Below are 26,300 nucleotides of genomic sequence, written 5' to 3'. Positions count from 1 at the left end.
AATATTTTCGAATGTGCGAACGTGGTGTGTCTGGAATCAGATAGTTGCTTTAATCAGGAGGTAATGTCTGTATAGAATGAATTTAGTGAATAGATGAGCATAGACTTTTGTAGTTTATACAGTACATTTATAACAAAAAAATCCATTTTACTAAGAAATGTAGTTTATATTTCATAGGAATATTTTAACATGTTCCAGCACATTTTTCATTGAAATCAAGCATACTTGTAAAGGAGAGTTTGGAACTAAAAGAAAACAAACTAATAATTTTATTGAACAGCTTGGGGAAAAAAATTAAGGTGTGTTTCATCATGTAAGGCTTGTTGCAACCAAATCTTTGAGAAGGCTAACTTAATAGTAGAAATTGTCAAAGTGATGATGGTTGTTAAGTTTCCTATAAGCTTTTGAAGTTATTTGACGACGAAAATTATTAAGGTAACGATTTGAGTACAAATCAAGTTAATGATATAAAAGCAAAATATGTATTAACAAATCAATAGTAAACACGTAGAATAATCCTTCAGATTGAGAAATTTTAGATTCGCCATTCGAATATTATTTTATAGAACGTTTCAGAACCGTTCTGAATAGGTGTTCAGTACAGTCTTATGTATTCGAATGATGCCTGAAATATTTGTTTTATAATGGAAAGCTGTTCTTGCGATTCGATTCCGTTATTAATGTAAAAATAGCTTGTGTTGGTTTGCCAAGTTGCTTTTATAGAGACCACAATTATTGCTTTTATTGTCACTTACCCGCTAAAACAGCTGTGCGATGTGCTAACAATAGGAGACTAGTGAGTTGGTAACCACAGTAACAACTAGACGCGTAACCGGAATTTTTTGTTTGGGGGAGGGGGTTCCGGATAGGGTGGACCTGGTGCAGACAAAACTCAAACTCAAGTGTACTATTTAAAAAAGAGATACTAACTTTTTTTGGTGGTTTGTACCTTGTAAAACCCTGTTAACGATACGTCCACATTAGAAACCAGTCAGCTGCAGCTTTCCGGGCTTTAACTTGTGATAAATTTTAAATTTGACCATATCACCTGGTTGTAGTTAACAACCACTACACTTTTTTTCCCCCCTAGTGGTGAGCCGTAGAGGCCCATACACTATCAGTTTTAACTGATCAGTCCAACTGAGCTAGAAATTGATTTAACCGATCGTACGATGAACTGAACTGATAGTGTGTGGAGACCGTCAGCTAATCTAGTTCAGTCCTCCAGTTCCTTCAGTTCAGTTTCATCAGATGTTCTGTGGAGTGCACTTCTAAGATCCTTGAAATATCAAAGCTTTGGAACATACACTTCCTCACCTCCAGTCCCCGATTTCTTCGATTTGTACACTTTATGCAGTTCCTTCCTAAATGCCGACCGTAGGTTTTTTTTTTTTTTTAATTTTATTTTTTAATAACAGTATCGTGTGTTGCCTGAAGTTCCAACACACACGTTTTAATTTCGTAAGTAACACGTCATACGCCTCCCCACTTTTATATCTATTCACTCCTTCCCACGCATAATGCACAAGTTGCATGTCCCAAAGTTCGGGATGAGCACGATAGGCTTCAATAAAAGGCAACAAATGCCTCACTTTTACTACCTGCCATGATGACAAGACCTGAATTGAGACAACTGTGTGTTTCCTTCAGTTAATAGTACAGTTATCGTAGAAAAAGACGGTTCATTTGTTCAGTCAAAAAATAACAGTTCTTCAGTCCAAATAACCGCATGAAGAACTGACTGAACTAAACGAATACCTTCAGTTCTGACGTCAGATCAGATTTTCCTTCAGTTAAACTGATAGTGTATGAACTCCTTTAGAATTCGTAATCTGGTGATTACTCTCGTATAATTTCTACAACCAATCGGTGACCTTCATCTATCACACAATAGTTGAAGAACATCGGATTCGATAAAGATTTTATATGTTGTTCACCTAAGTTCCCCCCCCCCCCGCCAAGAAAATACTAATATCAAAATCATTGTTTTAACTGGTTGATGATTACTACACACAGTAGCTCAAAACTTGATCAGTATTACATAGTCTGTCCGATTTGGGTGATTTTTCAATATGTTGTAGCTGAGGACCCCCGGTCAATTGTTTATATGGGACCAACCCTGTGACCTCCAGAGGTCACCAAAGATCACACAACAGATATTGGCAGAACTTGTTCAAACTTGGCATACAAAACATATTTGTGTTACACTGAGCTACGGCAAATTAGGAATGTCCACGTAACTAACCGTGTGTTTACCAGCTTAAGCTAGCTCAGTCATACGTTCAAGACAAGGTACAACGTAACGCGCAATATACGTTTGAGGTTCATTTGAGGAGGCTGTAATTCTGCGTGCGTGAATGTTGTCCCGGTTCTCAGGTTCCGTCAAACATCAACTTTGGATTGCATTTAAAGAACCCAGCTACATGTACCCCGAAGGCGACACCGAGAAATTATTAGAAGATCCAATATTAGGTTGGTACTGCACGTGCAAAAGCGGAGCCAGAACTACTGGTTGCTGCACACGTTGCTATGGCACATGGGTTACGCTAAACATGTATCAAGTATTCGTTATCCCAACAGCGGACTTCTGTCTACCTTCCTTGATGGTGCAAAACGTGTTTACCCGTTATTTTTGAAGGATGCCAGGTTGAAAATTGCGATTTTGGAAGGTATAGAGTTTGAACCTGACGACTAGTTGTACAGCATCAAGGTATGAAATTCTGTAGCAAGGCGGGGCAACCGGCTTCCCTAGTTAAGAAATATACCGAGGGAACAGTCATCGTACCTTGCTGTCCACACACGTATCAGAAGCAGAAAGTCACCTGCTGGCTAGGAGGCCCGGGGTGTGGAAAGTACTGGGATAGCCTGGGGAGAGGGGTTCAAATTCCCTGTTCCGGGCAACGGTAGGACAAATCTGCCAGCTAACGTCTCTACAACACGTTTCGATTTGTGACCTTCCATTACAACACTGCTGCATTTTGTATGCCAAGTTTGCAACAGTTCCGATAAAACCCATTGTGTGACCTTTGGTGACTTCTGGAGGTCACAGGGTTGGTCATAGGGAGTTGGCCTCATATAAATAATTGACCATGGGGTCCTCAGCTACAACATACCCAAAAATCACTCAAATCGGACAGACGAGGAAATGAAATGCTTTTTGTACGGTGTCCTTTGAAAATAGAACTACGATTTATTTACAATCATTCACTTTCTGGGCAACATATAAACAAAAAAATACAACACATTAATTCAGTGTAACAGTAACAGTTTTGCATGGAATTAGCAGTCTACATAAATCAAATGTGACTGTTGAAAAGCCCGGGATGTACCTTTTTTAATTTTTGAGTTGTAGTTTCAGCCTGCTGATCATTATATTATGAAACGTTAGTGATTAACAGTGTACCTTCTTAAAATGTTCTGTAATAATGCTTTCACTATTTCCTGGTAAGTAATTTATATACACAGAGAGAAGAGAGATAATTATCAAAATTTGGAAACACTTAAAAGAAATACAACTCTTATACTGTAGGACCACTCATAGCCTGCAGAATAGCTCCAGTTGGAGTGGATGCCTGTCAGTCATTAATAGTTTCCAGAGGAATATTCTATCATTCCTAATGCAGCGCTGCAAATAGTTTCTTCAGTGAGGACGGGAGACTCTTTTGTCATCATTCTTGAAATTTAGTAGGGGATTGTGTAAGCATAGGATCCAGTGAATACCAGGAAATTGCGGCCTGCATCACAGTGCGGCCGCCATACGTCACGCTGAGAAGAAGACATTTTGGAGCATTAGCTTCTGTGGGCGTCCGTTATACTTGGTGCGTGATCCTTGTTGAAAATAAAAGAACACATCGCATCATATTATGAATTTCCAATCTGCGATCCGCGTTGCATGTTTTCGGCACCAGCTTCTTCTTGTCAAAGCAGTGTTAGAGGAGATCATTGGTAGAGTGTTCACCTCTGGTGTATGCAGTCCCTGGTTCGATTCCAGCTCGACCTAAATGAACCTCATGGTGGACAAACACTGTGTGCATGGATTCTCCCGTTTCCTCTAGCTTTATTCATTCATTTCTTTTCATCACCGTCTCCTTTAGCCCACAAGGGATATCCGTGAGACGTAACACTCAAGAATTAATTTCATTTCGTTTTGATATAGGTAACATTAGACCCTTTTAAATTAGTAGTAAAAGTAGGTGTCCTTTTTTCCCCTCAAATACTGTACTAGGATTCGGGTAGGGATAATGCAGATTAACTTTTCAATTCGATCCCATTATCCGCATAATCAACACCTGAATAAATCGGATAATCATGCTGTGTAGCTGTTATGATATAATATTGAATATAGCTATTCGTATTCCGTATGCATTTTGATATATATGTATTTTTTCAATATAAACTGATTTTATGTATGTATTTATTTTTTCAGCGCTCTTGCAATTGCTGAAGCTTCGAAAGAGTCGTATCCTGACGACGAAAGCTTGTCAGGCAGCACTCTCAGTTTGGCCCATAGCAACAGCTCAACCTCGCTGCCTCCTGGAAGCCTCTAGCCCTTGCTTCACATCGTCTCTGTATATATTATATATATATATCTGAAAAAAAAATGTGAGCAAGTTGGGAGAATCTTTTTAAAAAAAAATCATTTTTGTTTCTTTTGTAGAATCAAGTGCTTGCGTGTTTTAAAGAATAAATAAACAGTTTAAAAAGACATTGTGGGAGTAAACAAAAAGTGTGTATATTAGAGAAACGTGGAGTTGAGAAACTGTATTTTGTAAACAAGAATTGTGTATTAATGTATATGATTAATATATATATATATATACATATGTGTGTGTATATATATATATATTTGTGTTTATGTATATATACATATATATAAAAACTAGTGGAGAGTCAGAAGAAAATTTCGTTATTAAAACACTTAGAAGAAAAAATATCAGTGTCTATTTGATACTGATGCTTTTCAGGGTATATTAATAATCTATGGTTGTCGCGGTGAACCAATATTGATGACCTAGTCTTAAACCAATGTTTATTTTTCTCTTCCAATGTTGTGATGGGGTAGATAATGAAAGGGAGAGATTGTGAGAATGACAGATAGATAGCGCGCGCGTGGTATTCCCCATCTATTTCCCCCTCTCTTTATTTCTAAAATAAGTAATTTGCCATAATTAAATACATTATTAATGTTTTACAGTGTAACTTCCTTGTAGTGTACACTATAACTTTGCTGCCTAAATGGTCAATGGATTCTTGATATCCCTCATTGTTGAGTAATCATAAAAAGTCGTTAAGAAGATCTTGTTTTTCGTCGTAATTTTGCACTAAAAACTAAACATGCACATATGCGCTTATCAACGAGAAAATATGCATTTGTGAGGTTACCAAGACAGTAGTACTTTTTGGGGGTTTAAATCACATTGTATTTTATGACTAGTAATTGTACGGAAAGATTACTTGTTCATACTTGTACATTATAAGACTAAATAGTTTTCGTGTCTTTGTTATGTTATAATATTAATCAGTCGGAATATGTAATAGCAGTTTATAAATTTATTTTCAGTTAGGAAAAAAAAAAAAAAAAGAAATACAGTATTACAAAATAGAATATATCCTTGTGAAAAGTTACCTTGCTGGCACATATCTGGGATCTTTTGAAATTTTAAAGAGCTGAGGTGTTATTGTTTTCAGGAGTACAGCATAGTGATTTTTGAGTGTTATTATCTGTCACATTTAGTGGAAATTGCAGAACCCAACTGGGGAGGACCATACAGTTTGATAAATCTTTTCTGCTTCCCTACAAATAGATTAATTTAGTTGAGACACCACTGTACCCATATTACCGGCCCACGTATCGTACGTCTGTATAATAGTAACGTAGGTTCTTTCTTTAACTCTGTAGCAATTGAGTTGTTGCTTACAAACCTGGATATCAAAACAGATTTCGAGAAATTGTAAATATTTTAGAAGCTTTTAATATTCCTATGCATGACTTCTAACTGTATTTATCTCTCAGAAACTGTACGCTGTGCTTTTAATTGCTATGTCTGTTGAGTATCAAGATGCATTCAAAATTTTCTGAAAGCTTTGGTTCGTGTATGCAACGTACATAACCATTCTAAATACAGATCTGATGATGTAATAGGTGTAAATCTCAGCAATGAATAATATCATGAAAATATTGACCGCTTTAGATCATAGTATCTAGAAAGTGCTACAAAGTAATATTAAAATGCTGATAAATAGTGTACATTATTTTCTGCCTATATTTGGAAACTATGAAAACGCTGGTGGTGAGAGAAACAATCTCTTTTAAGTTATTGTTTCTTTTTTTTTCTTTGGTAATTTCCTCTAATAAAGGTAATTGCAACTGTGTATCAATTTTTGAAGAATTACGATAATTGGATTTTTTAAAACAATTAGTTTGATGCAGTTTTGATTTTTAAAAAGTATAATAATTTCCAAAAAAAAAAAAAAAAAAAAAAATAGAGAAATCATCTTAAGCAGTGGATTTTCTTCCTATGGAATTAGATGCAATATCTTGTAATAGAAATATGTATTTTACAAGAAAAAGCCTGCCATTTTTTTAATGAAAAAATATCAAATATCGGTGAACAGAAAGGAAAAGAGGCTTCCGAAAAGAAAATTTATTATATATATATATATTATATATCTATAAATAATAATATATTCATATTATAGTAACTGCCCAAGTAATTTTAAAGGAAACAATAAACAAAAACACAAACTATGCGTGTAGACGAATATGTGTTTCTTTTTTTCTGACTTGAAGACGAAAACAAAATTAAAGGGTTGTAGGTATTGTTTTCTGACTGGATTTAGCAGACTGATCTTTATATATATATATGTATGTATAAAAAAAAGAGGAATTAAGATGAACAGACATTTGTGCATTTGATTTCTTCTGTTGTTATTATGACAAAAAGCAAAACAAAAACAACTGTATACATATTTGCTTACACAGTTTTAGAAATAATATTTGTGCATATTGTATTATTATAATTATCATTTTTCTGACGCGGTGTGGAAGAAGGATATTTGCTCGGGGAGGGGAGGTGTTAATACAACAGAACTTTGAGGATGATGTGTGTGTACATTTTGTGTATCTCGCGGACAGCGTCATGTGTTATGTATATATAAATAATATCGACTGACTGATGGTGAAGCTGTTGCATGATATAATATATACCAAAACGACTTTTATGTCTATGCGAAAGATTGAAAAGAACGAAAAGGTGAACTGTGAGCGTATTAAGTGTTTTTTTTTTATTAAAAATAAATAAATAAATAAAAATCTCGAAGGTAAATGTGTGTGGGGCATTAACAGACACGGAATACAATCTTCCAAAAAGAGAAAAAATCAGGGTGCCTATTTTCATTTTTGTTTCTAAAAAAATAATAATAGCAAAAACAAAAAAATGTGTGGAAAAGGCAAATAATGTAGGATTTCATTCGCGTCAATGAAAAACTATGAAAGGTGTTCTTTTTTTTTTTTTTTAATAATGTGAAGGAAGATTTACAACAGATAACAGAAAAAGAAGATGCACCTGTGGTAGTAAGTCTTATTTTTGGAAGCTCGATTGGTTAATTTTCTTCTTGTTTGTTTTTGTTGATTCTAGATTACTAGACAAAAGCTCAACGAGTTAATCATAGTTAGGTTACCATGGTGAAATCAAAATTGAGACTGCTTAAAAGAGAATAAATAAATAAATAAATAAATAAATAGCGCATGTATTTAGATGCTTTTGTATATGGGGAAATTGTAAATTTGCACATATTAATTAATGATTGATGTTGTTTTTTTGTTTGTTTGACCTGAAATATTTTTCTGCTCCGAGCCATTTTTCCTGAACTCTCTTAATTAATTTTCACTATCATTATTGCTATTGAAAAACAACTGGAAGTTTTAAGAACAAGAGATACGCTAGAGAGATATGTAATGTTTCTTCCAGACGTAATATTAACAAAATGATATTGTTTTTGTTATGTAATCGATTTATTTTTTACTGCCAGATTTTTATTTAATGTTCTTCTGTTTCTTAAAACTGCAATCGACATTTTTTTAAAGCTGAATCAATTGCTCATTGTTTTTTTAAAAAAGAAACAAGTTACTATGTCATCAAGATGATTATTTTTTATTTATTGCTGAAATTTTCGTAGTATTAGTAAATATAACTATGATGTACTCCCTTCTCGTTTTAATGAGTGAGGGCAAGAAAATCAAATGATTTCAGATATATAACTTTGAAGAAGTCCTATGTATGTTTATGCAAAACAGTAAGGTAAAAAAGACAGATCAAAAGAAGAATTTCGTAAATATTTAATTATGTAAATTATTATTGTTCGCTCAGATAATAATTCGTCTTTCCAAAAGTGATATTAAAATTTGACACAGAAACTGCATAAAGCATTCCTAACAAACATACGAACTTTATTTTAAATATATTTATTAACTGAATTGTGTTCACTGTGAAATAAGGTTGCATCACAAAGGACTTCCATAACTTGATTGCTGCATCGATATCGACAAATTACTGGAACTCGATAAAATGTCTCAAGTACCGAAAATCTTGATACATCGAATATTTCATAGCCCTACCATTATTCTGTTTTGAACAGATTTCACAGAAATTTGTTAAAAGCCTTGCTTTAAAATATTTCAAATAGTTATCTCTATTTTAAGCCACAACATTCGAGTTAAAAAGCGTAAAATAAACCTGCATTGAAGCCAGTCTGTAGATCTTTTTTCCTGTGTATAATAGTTCTTGCTACCCACAAGTTCTTCACGTATGTACAGTTCATGATAGTACCGCAAAATATTATGGCATAAAAATTAAGTAAAAGAGAGCTTTCTAATTGATTTTTATTGGAAACAACACACAGATTCAAGCGCAAAACCAAGACCTATAGTAACTAGTTGCTTCATTCTTTTAGTAAAACGTTTATACCCATACATAGTTCTATTTGTAACTGGTTGGGACATTTGCTAAGAAGCAGTTGTATCATGAGGAAAGTGCTAGAAGGTATGGTGACAGAATGAGGGGGGAGCGAAGGAAGTTACAATTGAAGGACGGTATCAAAACAGAAAAATCGTACATGAAAACGAAAAGGTTAGCAGAAGACCGTGAAGTATGGAAGCTTCTCAGTTGCGGCAAGTGACCTGTCAATATTGCTAGAACACCTATGATGATGATGGTATCAGTTTTAGTTGGAGGTAACTAAATATACAGTGTGTATCAAAAATGACTTGACAAGTTTGAAAACTTTAATTGATTTATTCATTCATCTTACAGACATGGTTTTGACGTTATTTTATAGCAAAATACATCAAGTTTTGACCCATGTAGTACACTAGTTCAGAAACAAGCCACCGCAAGCGCTAGCGGCAGCTTCAACAAAAATGTCTTGCCTTTACTGGTCCCGAGCGTGCTAGCTGTGTGTTTTGGTTAAGAAAACATTATCCGGTATAAGTTACATAGATATGCTGGAAAACTTTTTAATCCCACAGATTGACGCTGATGACCAAGAACGCAACGTACACTTTATACAAGATGGCGCACCGCAAGTTAATAAGTATCGTAAGCACTCGATTATTGCAATTGTTTCCTATAGTACTTCAGAACCTTTATCTCTGCGTAAGAATTGTCCACTCTCAACATCAACCAACTTCCTTCTTTCTTCCTCTCTCTTTTCTACCAATTTCATCATAATTTCTTACAAAACGAAGCTCTAGTTTTTTTTTTTTTTTAAAAAAATCAATGTTTTTTCTTCCCTATTTTTTTCAGTGCTTTTTCATTACTTGTGCGTTGGATTAAATAATTTGATTTTCCCTTTCTACAGCACATTGTGGGTCGCGCTGGCTCAGTGGTAGAGAGTTCACTTCTGGTGCATAGGGTCCATGGTTCGATCCCAGCTAGCGCCACGTGAACCTTGTGGTGAACAAACGCCATGCGCGTCGGTTTTCTCGGGGTTCTCCTGTTTCCTATTCATTCCACCATTCCATTCATTTCTCCTCATCACCATTAGCCTAGTCGGTATAATCGTGGGACGTAAGATTGAAAGTCATATGTTCGTTTTTCGTAATGTATTTCTACTTAAGCCTTGTCCAGGCAAGATATTTTTGTAACGTAGATGGGCAACTGGGCCTTACCAAATCTATTAGCCTTACCAACTCGAAATGTTCATGACTTTAACTTCGACTAACGATAGAGGAATTCAGAATTTTGTCATCGAAATATTTATTGAGAAATTCGAAAAAATAAATGAAGCTACTGTTCCTGGGAGGCCCCGCTTGCCCGAGAAGGGTTAAAGAAGAGAACACAATGTTGCTTGTGCGTGAACATTGAAGAATGAATTTCTCAAAATTATTAGAATTGAACCGCCATTATGTGAATGCTTATTATTAAGGGACTAAAAAGCTACAGATTAAAGTTAAAAAAAAAAATCAATTCTTGTTGAAATAAAACAAGCCAAAAGAGATTATTTTAGTGATTAATACATTTTAATAGTTCGATTAATTTTCATGTTTTCCTATAAATATGTTTTAAAAAGTTAGATTTAATAGTAACCTGCACATTGGCTTGTACAGTCCGCGGCAAAAAACCTGCAACATGAGCATATAAGTTTATTGTGAAATGACGAAGTCTTTTGTTCCAAAATAAGTGTGCACGAGGGGAGGCCGAGGTTTATCCTGGCACGATTCGTTCCACTTAGACATGTTCATTCCCTGTGCTGTTAGGCGTCGTTTCACAATAAACTTACATCCTCATGTTGCAGGTTTTTTGCCGCGGATTGCACATTGTGACTTTTTAAATACCAGTTTTTACGTGTTTTTGCTGATTTAATTTTGGTCATATGAAATCTACCTAGTTTTCATCGCCCAATCTACCTAGTCTTACCATAAATACTGTCCCAGCTTTTGAGAGTAGCTGTACTTCTGCCCGTACAAGCGAACATCATCAAGAGCGTATCATGAAGCGTGAGTTATTGCTGGTAAAGGTGTCAGTTGCAAATGTTCAAGATGGAATGGGGGCGAGGATTAAAATCGTGTGGCCGTGACAGCGTTGCACAAGGTAGGGAAATCGCCAGACGAGATTTTGAAAACTACCCAAAAGCTGCAAAGTAGTTAAAAAAAAAAAAAAAAAAACGCTTACCACATTATTCAGCGCTTTGCTGAGACGAACTGTGAAAGCAGTGGCGGCGTGTGTCGGACGAAATCCAGTTAGCAAATAGTCGTGAGCTAAAAATATAGAAAATGTCTGTCTCACACTTAAACAGTGGCCTTGAGCTCCATGCTTACAAACAACGCAAAGGACATCTGGTAGATGAATTGATGCGCCAGGCTCCTAAAAGCAAAGCGCTTATTTAAGCGTTATGCAGCAAATGCGCACCGTCGAATCCTTTTCACTGATGAAAATATTTTCATTGTTGAGATTTTCAATGCCCAAATAACAGGATATATGCCACATCCTCTGGAGAAGCTGGTGAAAGCGGGGACAGCATCATGCTTTAGTCACGGTGTGGTGGGATGAGAGCTACAAGAGCACAACGGAACTCAATTTCTGTGAAAAAGGAGTGAAATCGTCAGCCAAAGTGTAATACGAGACACCAGTCAAAAATCTCACCATCTTTCATGGACAGAACTTGAGCTTCCAGCAGGCCCAGCACAAGGATACGGGCTACCGAGTACTAGGTGGAGACAAATGTTCCGGACTTCATTTCCACTTCAAATTGGCCTTCTGCAAGTCCAGACTTAAACCATTTGGAATGCAAATTGTGGTCCAAGCTTCAAGAGATGGCTTGCAAGAAGACATATCTCAGTATTGAAAGCTTAAAGCTCTCTTCGGAAGGCAGCTACAGATTTTCTAGTTCATGTGTTGCATAATGAAATTGATGACTGCCCATAAAGACACGACTGCGTGCATACTAATGACAGTTTTGAATGATTATTTGTGATTTTGGATCATAATATATCCATGTAACTATTCTTACAAGGAACCCTAGGTATCTATCAGAGCCCGATTTTCATGAAACTGTTTCTAGAGAGATTACCTCGGGAAACTCGTACAGCCAAAATTGTAGCTGCAGAGTCCAAGACGTTGGGATACTAGGGCTCGAGAAAGATCAAAAGTGGAACGTCAGTACATTGAGGATATGGTGAGAAAATGCACGTTTTTCTTTAAAACTAATCATCGTAGCGACACGAAATGAGCATACATGGATACGAGATGGTCGGTATGAACTGTTAAAAGTTATAAAAAGAATATCCGCCATCTTGAAAGAGGTCATGTTGAAGCTGGTGCGATTGGTGTAAATGAGAAGTGGGTCATCGGATGCATTAATTTGAACGTAAATAACCACAATAACCTGTTGGTGAAGTTTGTTGTGGGATTACATTATTCCTGTGCTTCTGGTAAAGTGATTTAGGTACAAGATGAGCAAAATGTATCCCATGACACCCGAGCAGATGGAGAGTATGGAGCGCTATAGGTAGACTAATATGACGTTCTGATTTCTGTTCGAATTAATTTAAGTCTAATAAAAAGTTACAAGTTAATGTCAACCATGACATTATTATGAAGATTGAACCCGTCATATCAGCACATCCACACCAATTACATGTTGACTGTGACACAAATGATGTAGTGCTAAAATTATATTTCGCTCGGTATTCTAGTTCCACTGATCCCACTCATAGGGCTCCATAATCTGCATCTACTTGAGTGTCATAAGATACACTTTGCTCATCTTGTACCTAACGCACAGGAATAATGTAATACCACAACAGACTTCACCAACAGACCAGAAGCACAGGAATAATGTAATCCAACAACAGATTTCACCAACAGGTTTTTTTGGCTATTTACGTTCAAATTAATGCATCCGATGACCCACTTCTCATTTACACCAATCGCACGAGCTTCAACATGGCCTCTTTCAAGATGGCGGATATTCTTTTTATAACTTTTAACAGATTATATCGACCATCTCGTATCCATGTATGCTCATTTCATGTCGCTACAATGATTAATTTTAAAGAAAAACGTGCATTTTCTCACCATGTCCTTAATGTACTGACGTTCCACTTTTGATCTTTCTCGGGCCCTAGTGACCAAACGTCTTGGACTCTGCAGCTACAATTTTGGCTGTACGAGTTTCCCGAGGTACTCTCTCTGTATACAAAGTTTCATGAAAATCGGGCTCTGATAGATACCTAGGGTTCCTTGTTAGTAGGATATTAAAATATATATATCATCATTTTGTCAGTGTACTTAAAACTTTGGGACAATATTTATATTAAGATTTGGTATACAATTCGCACTAATCTTGATCCTTCGGGGGTAAGTACGTGAATGTTCCGATATACTATAGTAATTTTCAAACCCCAATTCGATCTATCCAACTTTCTAGTTCACAACCGTATTTTTCTGGGCACGTTCCAGGACTTCAGACTTGTATTGACTTCTAAATTTGGTTCAGCGCTGTCCTTATTAATAGTTTGATACAACGCATCTGCAGATTTTGAGCCACAGTGATATCCTCGTCAGATAGATGGAAAATCCTTCCTAATCCGTTAAATTCTATAAATGTTTTCGACGCTCCTGGAGTAAGCTGACTTCTGAAACGGGAAAATTTCAAATATTAATAGGATTCAGAGAGATTTCGTTAGATTTTTGGTATCGCAGTTCCTTTGGCGACGATATCGGAAATCACTCGTACTCAGAAGAATTAATGATAGATTGAAATCGCGTATTTCCTTCGCACTAGACTCTGCTCGACATTACTCAATTCAAGTTCGTACTGCTTCAGGATAGGTGATGGTACTACCATAAAAACTTCTCAACGTTAGTACCAGAACTAACAGAATTCGTCAAGGCTGACCTCGTAATGGAACATACAAAGGGTGATCAGAAAGTAAGGTTACAAAGCCCACAGTGAAACTTGTATGTATTATTTCATGCAACCAATGTAGCCAACAGATAATACATACATTAGGTTATATTTCGACATAGTCCTCATATTTGTTGACGCACTTGTCGCATCGTGGGATGAGAGTGAAGATTCCCTTCCGTGTTCAGCCAATTGTCATGAAGTGTTTCACCTCCTAGTCTAAAGCGATGCGACGGTCCCTAGGTGCTCCTTCAAGCGCGGAAACACGTGGAAGTCGCTTTGGAGCGAGGTCCGGGCTGTAGACAGGGTGGTCGATAATCCAGCTAAACTGCTCCAAGACCATTCTCCTCGTCGGTGACTTTTTCTCTACCAGCCGCAAACTTTCGATACCATTGTGCGACATGCTGACGAGACATTACAGTCTCCGTAAACCTCTACCAGCTGTCAATGAATTTCAGCCGCAGTTATACGTTTCGCCCACAGAAATCGAATAGCTTCGCGAGATCAGTTTTCTAAACGAGTCACCATTTGTGTTTATACGTGGGTCACTACAAAAGTTTTAAGATGTTAAATAACTTACTTAAAATCAATTTAACACTTACATTTTCTCAAAGTATTCACAATTACACTATACACACTTTTGCATCCTCGAAAAACCACTTTTGGAAGCAGTGTTGCCAGTCTTTTTCTTAAAGTGTTGAAAGTTCATTCTCGTAAGCCACTACAGCTTCTTCAGGGCTGCAAAATCTCTTCCCAGGCATGCAATCTTTGATCCTGGGGAACACACACGGGGCCAGGTCAGGGCTATACGGCGGATGACTCATAAGTTTGACCTCCGTAGATTCTAAAAACTGAATTGTGATGGCCGTATGTGCGGACGCGGTCATGATGAAGCAGGATCCCACGCAATCCAGTTCTTGGACGCCGTTCCCGAAATTTCTGGAACTTAGGCAAACAGTGGTGTACCACTGAGCAGTAACAGTCCTTTGTTCCTCAAGTGGAACAGTTGCAACATGGCCAGATTTTAAGAAGAAAGTTGCGACCATCTTCTTTCCCCCACTTCGCGGTCGCTCCACTTTCGTGGGTGGATTTTCGTCTGGAAAGATCCAAACTGTAGACTGGCGTTTATTTTCAGGGTCAAATTGATGGATCCAAGTCATCACCAGTAACAATGTCAGAGACGCGTCGAGAATTGCCTCCATCAAATCTTGCAAGCATTTCTTCACACCATTCCACACGCATACGCTTCTGCTGTTCAGTCAAAGAACGAGATGAAACCTTCCTGAGCCGAAGATGATCATGAAGAATTTTTGTTACTGCTGGCGATCCAATGTTCACTGTAGATTCAATGTCCTTAAAAGTTGTTCGAGGATTTTCTCGAATCATTTGTTCCACAGCGGCAGTTTTCATCTGACACAGCTGTTGCCGGACGTCCAGCTCTCTCTTCATCTTTAAGCGATGTCCGGCCTCTTCTGAATTCACCAAACTACCGAAAAATTGTAGCATAGGAAGGAGAAAGGTCCCCAAATGCCCCCTGCAAACAGTCAAGGCTTTGTCTCTCGTTCAAACCACTTTTGAAATCGTAAAGGATTATTGCCCGAAAATGCTCCCTTTCGAGCTCCATTCTAGACAGCCGAATACTGCTCACATCAACAAACAAGTGAAGGCGAGTTGAGGCTTGGCTTCTTCGCTCTGGATACCACTACCGAACGCAATTGTTGGAATTCAAATACTGTGCCACAACAACGCGTATCACAAAACTTTCGTAGTGACCCTCTTATACATCTTGCGCCGTAGGTGGCGGTGGCTGAAACTGCACAGTTGCCAACTCCATGTAATTAAATTGGTGCACACTCCTCATTCCTCAATACCAGGCGGAACTTCAGAAATATCGGCCTTGTAATGTTAATTTCTTATCCTCCCTCGTACCATTGACTCATCACACCTGAAACAGAACTTACATTAGACAACATTGAATACCTGCTTTACACTAGACACTAAGGGATCTTATGCAGAGTCGTTCTGAGGCGTGATTAGTGCCATACTAAACAGTTCGATTAACATGTCCTGCAGTAATCAAGTTTTTAGTATGACGCTAATCGTAGTTTAAAACAACCCCATAAGGCCCAGAATTTTCATTATCAGTACTTATCCACAGAATTCTTATCTAAATTACCTATTTCCAAATCCTCCAATTTCTTTTGTAACAGACAGCATTTGTTATAACTGTTCTAAAATAAAACTTAGTGGACGGTATTCAGAGAGAATTCGTTAATCAATGGTTAGTGACAGACTAGTTAGTAAATCCTAGCCGCTTTATGCAGAGTCGTTTTGACGCGTGATTAGCGTTATACTAAGCGCCTGACTACTGCTGGAAACATGTTAGTCGACCTCTTTAATATGGCTCTAATCACGCGTCAAAATGACTCTGCATAAGGCCCATTCTCTCTATATAAAAGAAGTCATTCTGAGTGAGTGACTGACCATGTCCAACCTAAACTGCTTAAGTCAAAAACTTAGAATTTAGACAGGGCATAGAATTTCCGATCCTACTAAAGGAGGGTTTTTTGAAAATCAATGCAAAAGAGGGGAGGAGGATAGTTATTATCTTAAAATGTCCGTATCTGAATGTTTGAAGGTCAGAGACATGACATTTGGTATATGGACTTATTATTTAATATAGTTAGACACATATTTCAGCGTTTTATGGTGTTTGACCTTTGACCTAGAAGGAAAGAAAACGGGATGGGAGTTACAATTAATATAGGCTGATGTCCATATCTCGGATTTCTTAAGATGAGGGACATGAAATTCGGCATTTGGACTTCTCATTTAAAATAATTGAAGCGAGCGTTAGCGAAACTTATAGTATTCGACTCGTAGGTCCTTATGCAGAGTCGTTCTGAAGCGTGATTAGTGCCATAGTAAAGAGTTCGACTAACGTTTCCTGCAGTAGTCCGGGATTTAGTATGACGCTAATCATGCGTCAAAACGACACTACATAAGACCCGTAAAATCCGATTTTGATGAAGCACGGTAAAATATTTTTGGCCTTATGCAGAGTCGGTTTGACGACTGATTAACACTATACTACGGGGGTTGACTAGTGGACGGTTATCAAAATTGTATTGTCTCTGATTAGGACAGTTTTTGACGAAGTTAATCACATCTGACTAATTAATCTAGAGCAGAGGCTAATCTTTTACCCACGGTTTAGCGTGCGACACAACATTTCGTAATTCATGTATTTTCATTTTTACAGACTACGCATGCTCTCATCTACTTTTCCGTAGTTGCCACATTTATTTTTCTCGTCCGATGCATTGGGGTTGTAAAGTTAATCATACTCAAATCCAGTGGCGGCTGGTACTATATGTTGCATGGTTGTGCAACCGGATATTTTTTTAAATACTAAAAATATTTTTAAGTGTTTAAGTAGTGTATCAGTAAAAAATAAACCTTTGCTCTTGAGCGCAAAACAGTATTGATGCATTTCTGAAAAAAGTCAATTAAAAAACGGAAAGAAAGAGAGAGATTTACCTTTCCAGTGGCAGCGAACGTTGCCACTGGAAGCAGTAACATTGAGCATATGGCAGCGAGCTCCTATCTCTTAACATGGGGAAGTGGATTTATTCTTGCAACGCTCCTATCTTCCCGTATTGGTCCCTTACGGTTGCATTTTTTCCGCAACTGGTCAGCTTCTGTAATAGTTATGAATTCCTCCGCTTAGCAGCGCTTGACTCAGTTGATAGGGTGAGGAAGATACAGACACGTGGAAGAAAGAAGTTATTCACAAAACATAAACTCGCAAAGAACAAATATAAGTCTGGTGGTAGCAGGGACGGATCCAGGCTGAAAGTTTGGGGGGCGGTCGTTCGAAGTCAATAGATTTTATTTAACATTTATAATACAAAGGTGAAAATTCTTGGGATAAGATTTATTTTTTAAAAAAAATCCTATTCTGGGGGGAAGGGGGGTCAATCGAGTCTCCAAGAAGAAAATGTCTTACTACGGGTCTAATTCCTAGCTCTGTGTCCTTCGTGCACATGATTCCGTGTTCGATTTCCGGCGGAGAGCATAAATTAATATCAAATCATTCACTTCCAATACTCATCTGTCTTCTTTAGCCTAATTTGCTGGAATGTTAAACTTTTTTTTTTTTAATTTTCAAAGGAAAACATCTTAGATTTCATGCTTCTTTACAGACGTGGTTCCTGAAAATGGACTTTTTGTTCCGTATATTTATACTGTACAAAGAAATGCTAACAAAATGCGTATTGTCGGAGGAGAGAGGTGTTTCTGAACCCCAAAGAAAATAAAGCGGAAAATATTTGCGGTAGCGATGCTTTCTATTCAGAGAAACTTGGCGAGCAGCATTTCAGATTTCAATAAAGTCATAGAAAAATTTGAAGCCCGAAAGATCGAAGAAAGACCTTCCATTCTAAAATAATGCATAGTTTATATAATTAAATAATTTTGTTTAACTGCGTGCATGCAATTTTCTTGCTTTTTTTTTTCTTCTTTTCGGATTAACGCCATCATTCATGGCTTACAGCACATACTATATATTCGATTTATCTCGTGTCCAATAACATGAGTGCAGAGGTTTTGTATATAAATAGTGTATAAACGTACATTGATAGTGGTTGTTTGAAAAAAAGGAAATAGCTTATATATTAAATTAATATTCGAGAAATAATTTAATCAATAATATACAAATAGAGCTTAAAAGACTTTCCTCTTCATATTTCCTGAATATTTCTTGGATAGGACTCAAGAATGCTGGGGGAGGGGAACACTTGCGCGTACCTACATACCTTTGATATTGCAACATTGCAACCGGTGCTTGTACAGACTACGAGCCGCTACTGCTCAAATCATTTTTTTAGTTGTACTCAAAGTAGACTCTGAATACCAAACAGTTCACCTTCCTTAGTAAAGAGTTAGTATGCCACTAATCAGTCTGTGACTAACCCTCGATTAAAGAATTCTCTTTGAATACCGCCCTTTATGATTATGACAAACTTTTTTTTATGACCTTATGAATATCCCTCAACTTGGGGTTAAAATCCTCCAAGAATGTAAGCATGAATTAACCCCTTCTTAAGTTCAAAAATATATTCCACGATAAAGTTTGTTAAAAATGATCGATTTTGCCGTAATAGAAGTTCTGTCTAGAAAGGAACTCTTGTTTTGGAATAAAAAGAAGACAAAGACATTTTTTATTATAAACATTTTGAGCTACACTCTGACACTACTTTTTAACAAAGTCGCCGGACAAGGTTATAAAATTTACAAAGTCTGTTGTCATAAAACATTGCCGCCTGTGATTTAAACCATTCCTGCATGCCAGCCTGAAGGCCTGCGTCATCATCAAATCGCTACGTTGCTAGTGGGGAAACAAGTGGTAGTCACTTGGTGCAAGATCGGACTATATAGCGAATGGTGGAAACCTTCGCCTGTAAGAGTTCGAGTTCGCTTGGCCGAGTGCGGGCGGGTGCGCGTTGTCATGAAACAGCAGGACTTCCTCATTCACTTTTCCTAGGGATTTGTTTTGAATTGCTCTTCGCAACTTCTATAGTTCACAATACTTAATTGTAATTGTTCAGGGTGTCTACTGGTCATGAAAGTCATGAAAAAGTCATATATTTTGCTTAGTGGTCATGAAAGCCATGAAAAAGTCCTTTATTTACCCAACTGGTCATGAAAATCTGAAATCTCAGATTATATTTTTATACTTCATACTTTTATACCTCATACTGCATGTACTGAAACAGTTGTATCAGGTCAGTAATTGTGAGAATTTCCCCCACCAGTTAGTGCTGGCTAACTAGTACTTTACTGTCTTCCTAGCTGCTCCCCATTTCATCTTCTAGTCTCTGTAATATAGTAACAACTTTTTACTGTCCAACTTTCTGATCTGCTATTTCTTTACTTGTAAGAAATGTAAATTGTGTATTTTTGGGCCTTTAGACTTATGCAAATAATATTATTCGTTTGAGTTTGCAGATTTTAAATTTGATGATCTATTTTTTTAAAACGAATTTCTTTTTATAATTTGTTTTGTCTTTGGGCAGTTCTCTGAGTGCTTAATTTCAGACAAATTTCTGCTAGATGGATAATTATACTCAGAATTAAAACTTCAAATACAGTATAGAGTGATTCACTGGTAAGAGCAGGCCCGTATTTAGGTAAGTGCTATTCTGTGCTCGAGCACAAGGCGGCAGAATTTTAGATTCTTTCTTTAAGATTCACAATAAGTAATATTTAAGACTAGCAACCCGCATAGTTCCGATGCACCACTGATGGTAGGGGTTTATTATTACTAATGGTAAATTTTTATCGCCATAGTCATGAAAATTTGAACAAAAAGGTCATGAAAAGTCATGAAAGAGTCATGAATTTACTTTCTGGTATTCCAGTAGACACCCTGTTGTTGCATCACGATCCAGAAAATCTACTAGTAGAAAATCTATCTCAAAACACAGTAGTCGTAAGTTTTCTTTCAGACATAGTTTGCAAGCATTTTCTCTCTTTTTATTTATTTATTTAAATTTTAAAGGTAAACTGGTGTCCCCACACCATTAACTTCATTTGCTTCGCAACGTGCTAAATCTCGTCCCTACGACACGATAAATAAAGAAATCGCCTTTGTACCTATGTATAGCTTCAAGGAATATCAGGGAGGTAGATGACTGTTCTTTACTATGTATTTCAGAGTATATGTGTGCACTGTATCACGATAACAGATCAGGACTTCTGGGTGGCCACTCCAAAGGTGCAGGCAAATGGACAGAACCACTCCAATCTATTTATTAGGAATACTTCATTGAGATACTCTCTAATAGCAATAGCATAATGGGCTGGTGCTCCATCCTGCTGCGACCGAGCAGTCCCTGCTTTTGCAGATATGGAATAAACCAATCAAATGACATGATTAGATACTCAATGTGATTCACAGGATCGTCAAAGAAATTTGGACCTATTAGGTGGGTTGCAGACATTTGGTGGGTTGTCTTAAGAGTTCTTCATAAAAATGTCGGTTTTCTTTACTCTAGAAATAAACGTTTCTGGCTTTTGCACTGCGATATATTGCACACGTCCGAGAAAAACTTTCTTCCTTGAAGGAAGAGTTATAAAGACATCGAGCATTCCCCTAGAAGCCTGTTGACTTTTTTTGCATGTCACTATCACTCAATTTGTTTACAATTGAAGGTTTAAACGCCTTGAACTGCAAATCCTACGTCATGTATTTTTATAATGTCGGATATGGAACACCCAATTCATATGACGTTACGAATGGACTTTTCTTTTGGCGAACGTTCGACAGACGATGCAGCCTCCACGTACGTTTTTTGTGTTCATAATCGTAAATAGCATCCCCGCGTCGCGGGGGGCGGGCGGGGAACACGAGCTCCAGGGGCGCAAAATGTAGAGAAAGTAGAGGCGCATAACTAAGGGTTGCGTGGGGAGGCACTGAAGCTTCAAGTTAGGCCACTGGTCGTGTTCATCGTCCTCCTGAGCAGGACTTATCTTTTATGCAACCAGTTGCTAAGAGCTTTTTCTCCCACCGTAAAATTGTTGGTTTTGGAGGGAAATGTTCCTGAAATCTTACAGTGAAATTATGTTGAATATCTCTCATTGCTTTTCCTGTATGAGGTCGTTCGTGAGCACACGTGCTTATTACGATCCGTTCCTCCATGGTGTAAGTGGACTCATCAGCCATGATTTAGATATATATCATCACCTGGAACAATAAGATACAACAATACATTAACATCTATGTAATAGATTTTTTTAAAATGTAATATCATTAAAAAAAAAAAAAAAAAAAAACGTATTTATGAGGTATGATCAAAAAGTACAGTGAATGTAGTTGCACAGTGCCATCTATCGATGTATTCATTTCAACTAGTAAACCTGGTAGTCTAAACCTTTGGTACAGTCATTGTCGGGATTGAACGACTTGTGACGTGTTAATTAGCTTCCAGAGACAGAAGAGTGAGAACGTGTTAACAGTGTCTCTCACGGCGCCAACATTAAGTTTTGTTCTAAGCTGCAAAAAAAGTGCCAAACAAGCTCACAAAATGCCAAAAGCAGTGTATGGCGATGAAGCGGCGGCATCGAAGAGTGTTTACAAGCGGTATGAGCGATTTACAAGCGGCAAAGAGTCAGTTGAAAACAAGCCACGATCGGAACGTCCTTCGACGTCAAAAACAGATGAAAACGTGCAAAAAGTGGCACAAATGATTTGTACAAAGTGGTGAATGACTATTCGAGAGCCTTCCGAGTGGGTCCGTGAAAAGCATTTTAACCACTTATTAAGTAGATAAATGGCTTTCTTCTTCACGAAAACGCACCGTGTCACACCTTGCTTTTGATCCGCGAGTTTTTGACCGAAAAAAAAAAATATTCCCGTCTGTCCATATTCGCTATGCTCTCCAGATATGCGATTTCTTGCTCTTCCCAAAAATTAAAACCGCTTAAAACAAAACGTTTTCACATCATTCCTGACATTCAGAGGGACCATGACAGAGCATCTGAATACTTTCAAAAGAAACCTTCAGAAATACTTCCAGTCATGAAATCGACATTGGGATAAGTGCATTGCTAGCCAAGGACAGTACTTTGAAGGAGATTAAATCAAATTCAAATTAAGTTTTTTTTTTTTTACTTTGTTTCTAATAAAATTATTCGCCGTAGTTTTAGATCATACCTCGTATACTTTTAATAAAGACTTTATATACCAAATTTCATCATTCTAACTTGAAGGACTCATGGGGTACTCTAGTTTTCGCGTAACTTTTGAACCCCCGCCTATATCCCAATAAAGATAGGCCTACACTTTTTAATCAAACAACACGATAAAAACCGAGGTACAGTACGTGATATTCCAAAGTTAATTTCAAACTTTTAGCTGATTTCACGTGAAACACACTATACAAGATCAGTTCCGTTTTTATATACTGCATTAGATAGAAATATCAAGATATCGCAGTATCGAAAAATATTTAAATATCTGACAGAAAAATATTCGAGATCGGTATTTCGAAATATCGATTAATTGATCATTTAATGTATCGCACAGCCCCCTAAGTAATTCCTTAACTGCATGCAGCTATGATGGAGAGAGAGAGAGCTAATATACCTATAGGTCTAATAGTTGCATAGTATACCGTAAGACAGGTTTACTTTGCACTTCAGGGGTAACTTTGCACAAAATATGAAAAGGGTTGCACAGTTTTTTGGCGGTAGAACCATGAACTGTAAAGAGAAAGTTTCAACTGCCATTGTAAGATAGAATATCGAACTGAATTTTGGCTACAATGTTGGCGGTTAACATCAGTTCTAACTACTCGGAAGGTATGTTGTTTTAGAGGTATGAAAGCAGTCATTGTAAAGGCTGACAAAATTTGAAAGATATCACGTACAAGAATTTCTATTGAAGTTAAATCAGTTTCGTAGAATACTATTGTGTATAGTGGGACTTAGAAGCAATAGTTGAAATTGAAGTGTGAAACGTTTTAGTCATAGAAAAAATAAAACTGGGAGAAGGTGGTTTCAGTCTCTTACCGGAGTTACTTTGCACCGGTCTAAAGTAACCCCTTAGGAAACTATTACTGTTGGTACCTCCTGCCTTCTAATTTTTGGCAAATTTCCTATTTAGGTAGAAGCCTTCAGTCAGAAAGGCTTCTTTTTTTCTTTCTTTTTCTTTTTAGAAATCACTAGACTTTTGAGGAGGGGACTTAAGCTTATACGCACAGGAATGACTAACATTAGAGTTTAAAGAAATTATGCAATTTGGGTGGGCTACAGCCTCGAAGTCCCAAATCCCGTAAATCTTCCACTGATTACGGTTGGGATGATATTTTTGGATTTGAAGAGCAACCAAGACATATCAGTCCACAGAGATTTTCTTCTGTTCCTGAGTTGGCATTTTTGTGGAACATATGCTAAACTGTCAGAAATGGTTCCTGTGCCGGTACCAGAAAATACATAATTTTCTTTACAAATATCGACAATTCATACTAAGTACTGATACCGGTACAATCAATCTAATATCGATATTTGTAGATTGCATGCAATTTTGTGTAGGAAGTGAAAATATTGCACAGAAATATTGTTAGTATGTTGAACATACTTTTTTTCTATGTTGTGCAAAGTATCTTCATCTATGGGGTTACTTTGCACCAAAATTTAGATTTCAATAATTATGGTCATACTGAATGTTTGTAATGAACTTGCACTAATATTTTCCTTATATATCTGGCTAGTTCTAAATCATTACGTTTGTAAGTTACATGCGATTTTCTTTTAAAACCCTTAAACCTCGTGCAAAGTACGGTACTTCAGAGAAAACAAAACATAAAAGTAATTGTTGTCTTACGTATTTATTCTTGGTTCGCTGTTTTTTTCTCTGTGAATATTTTGCAGATTTCTCTAAAACTTGTGCCGAATACAAGACTATTCGTTGATTATTTATACGAGCTTAACTATAAGGGGAAGAATTGATATACCATTACTATTTTCTGTATTATTATTATTATACTATTGAACAAAAATCAACCGCTGAAGGCCCGAACACTTTTTGATACATAACAAAAAGGAAGCGGCCTCCGTCCTGAAACAGTACGAACTCGAGCTCCTGTCATCTAGTGAGTAGTTTATAAACTAGTGTAGCGAATGAATGATTGATCTTGTATTTACAAAACTTGCTACTAGATGGCAGTAGTACTACCTAAGAGAAGCAGTTTTAACTTCACTTATGCTTATCTTTTCTTAAATTCTCGCAATGACAGTGGCGGATCTAGTAGGAAAAAACCGGGGAACCAGATAGGTATATCACGAATTTACAACTTTTCTTTAGCCTGCAGAAGTTTGCAACTTAAGGGTCTTCACTACAGCGAAATTAAACTACCGCTAATTTTAGAGTTGTTCTGTAATATCTTCAAAGCAAATAAAAATATTCGAAAAGCAGAAACGTAGTGAACTAGACAATACGATTTTGTATAGGATCCGTTATCACAACTCATCTATCTGCTTTCGATTTGGAACTGTAGATGGATTTAGTATTTTTTGTGGGTTCTGTAAATAGCGGCATACCAAAAGCAGATAGATGAATTGTGGTAAAGATATCATGCAAAATCGTATTGTCTAGTTCACTACGTTTCTGCTTTTCGAATATTTTTTATTTGTTTTGAAGATATTACAGAAAAACTAAAATTAGTGGTGGTTTAATTTCGCTGTAGTGAAGACCCGTAACTCTCTCCCGATGAATGTTATATCTAGGTTGGACGTTGACAACAGTGTTGGGCAAAATCAATTGAAATCAATTGCAATTGATCAATCAATTGAAAGTAATTGCTCTGAAAATCAATTGCAATTGATTTCAATTGCAATTGATTTCAATTTGTAATTGACAATTAATTTCAATTGCAATTGAATTCAATCATAAAATTTGCAATTAAATTTTCGTCAATTGTTAATTGTTAATTGGTCACCAGGCAATTGAAACTTTTAATTGTTAATTGTCAATTGCAAAGGGTGCAATTGAAACATTTAATTGTTAATTGCAATTGACAATTGAAACTTGTAATTGTTAATTGTAATCGTTAATTGCAATTGAAATCAGCAATTAAAACTGAAGATAAGAAGATGTGTGTGTATTGTGTGGTCCACTTGTTACTGTTTTACATATTTCAAATAAGGTACTTATAAGAAATGCTGGATACCTACCATCCTCCCCCCCCCATGGGAAGAAAGCCGGGAAACTAAGTATTTTTTAAAATATATTATGTTTATGGTTCTATCCCCCTCGAAAGAACTCTATATGCCCGTCATGCATACAATAGGAATGGGCACCAACGAGTTCGAGCGAGTTTTCTTTAAAACTCGACTCGACTCGAAGCAGACATCTTTGAGCTCGACTTGAGATCTCGGTTCGAAAAATTTCCCCCAACTCGACTCGAATTCGGATCGAGTTTCCAGTCGAGTCGAGCCAATTCGAGTTAAATCCTTTGTGTAGTTCCAAGTACTACTATCTTCAAGTATCATACATAGACAATATAATTATCAATGATACTACTACTACTACTATAATTAATTATCATTATAACACCTTGTACCTGTATAAACTTGGAATATAGGCGGTTTGTACCGGAATACTAAAAATTAGTTGACTGTCGATCTCGGTCGTCAAGAAATCTTCAGGAGGCAAGGACATCGGTCACGAGGTTCTTGGTTTGAGTTCAGGAGGAGCAAGTATTCGGGCTCGAGCCAAAAATTATTAAAAGTTATAGGACTCCAGCCAAATATGTTCAAAACTGCTCGACCCGGGTTTAGGGTTGTCAACAGCTCAAGCGGCTCGCTCACAGCTTATTCACTTATCGAGC

General features: G+C 36.9%; 2 protein-coding genes across 6 annotated transcripts in view; one reads left to right on the top strand and one right to left on the bottom strand.

The window, feature by feature from the left end:
* The window catches only part of Tao (Serine/threonine-protein kinase Tao), a 92,366-nt gene extending 86,781 nt beyond the window's left edge, over window positions 1-5,585 (top strand). For all 5 annotated transcript variants that reach the window (XR_014132639.1, XM_081768267.1, XM_081768266.1 and 2 more), the window contains one exon: window positions 4,427-5,585. Coding sequence is in view for 4 of the 5 variants with exons in the window: in XM_081768267.1 (XP_081624393.1) it covers window positions 4,427-4,547 (121 nt within the window). In the remaining variant the exon portion in view is untranslated. The remainder of the gene's footprint in view (window positions 1-4,426) is intronic.
* A 4,812-nt stretch (window positions 5,586-10,397) lies between these two features.
* Window positions 10,398-26,300, bottom strand: part of LOC145692792 (uncharacterized) — a 117,792-nt gene continuing 101,889 nt past the window's right edge. Inside the window, exon 3 of the mRNA XM_081768270.1 lies at window positions 10,398-21,655. Within this exon, the coding sequence (XP_081624396.1) occupies window positions 15,046-15,414 (369 nt within the window). The 5' untranslated portion in view covers window positions 15,415-21,655 and the 3' untranslated portion in view covers window positions 10,398-15,045. The remainder of the gene's footprint in view (window positions 21,656-26,300) is intronic.

This window comes from Thermobia domestica, chromosome 8 (genome assembly GCF_964235325.1).
Source record: "Thermobia domestica chromosome 8, izTheDome1.hap1.1, whole genome shotgun sequence".
NCBI lineage: Eukaryota > Metazoa > Arthropoda > Insecta > Zygentoma > Lepismatidae > Thermobia > Thermobia domestica.
The sequence above is the reverse complement of the archived record's forward strand: the minus strand, read 5'-3'. Positions and strand labels throughout refer to the sequence as shown.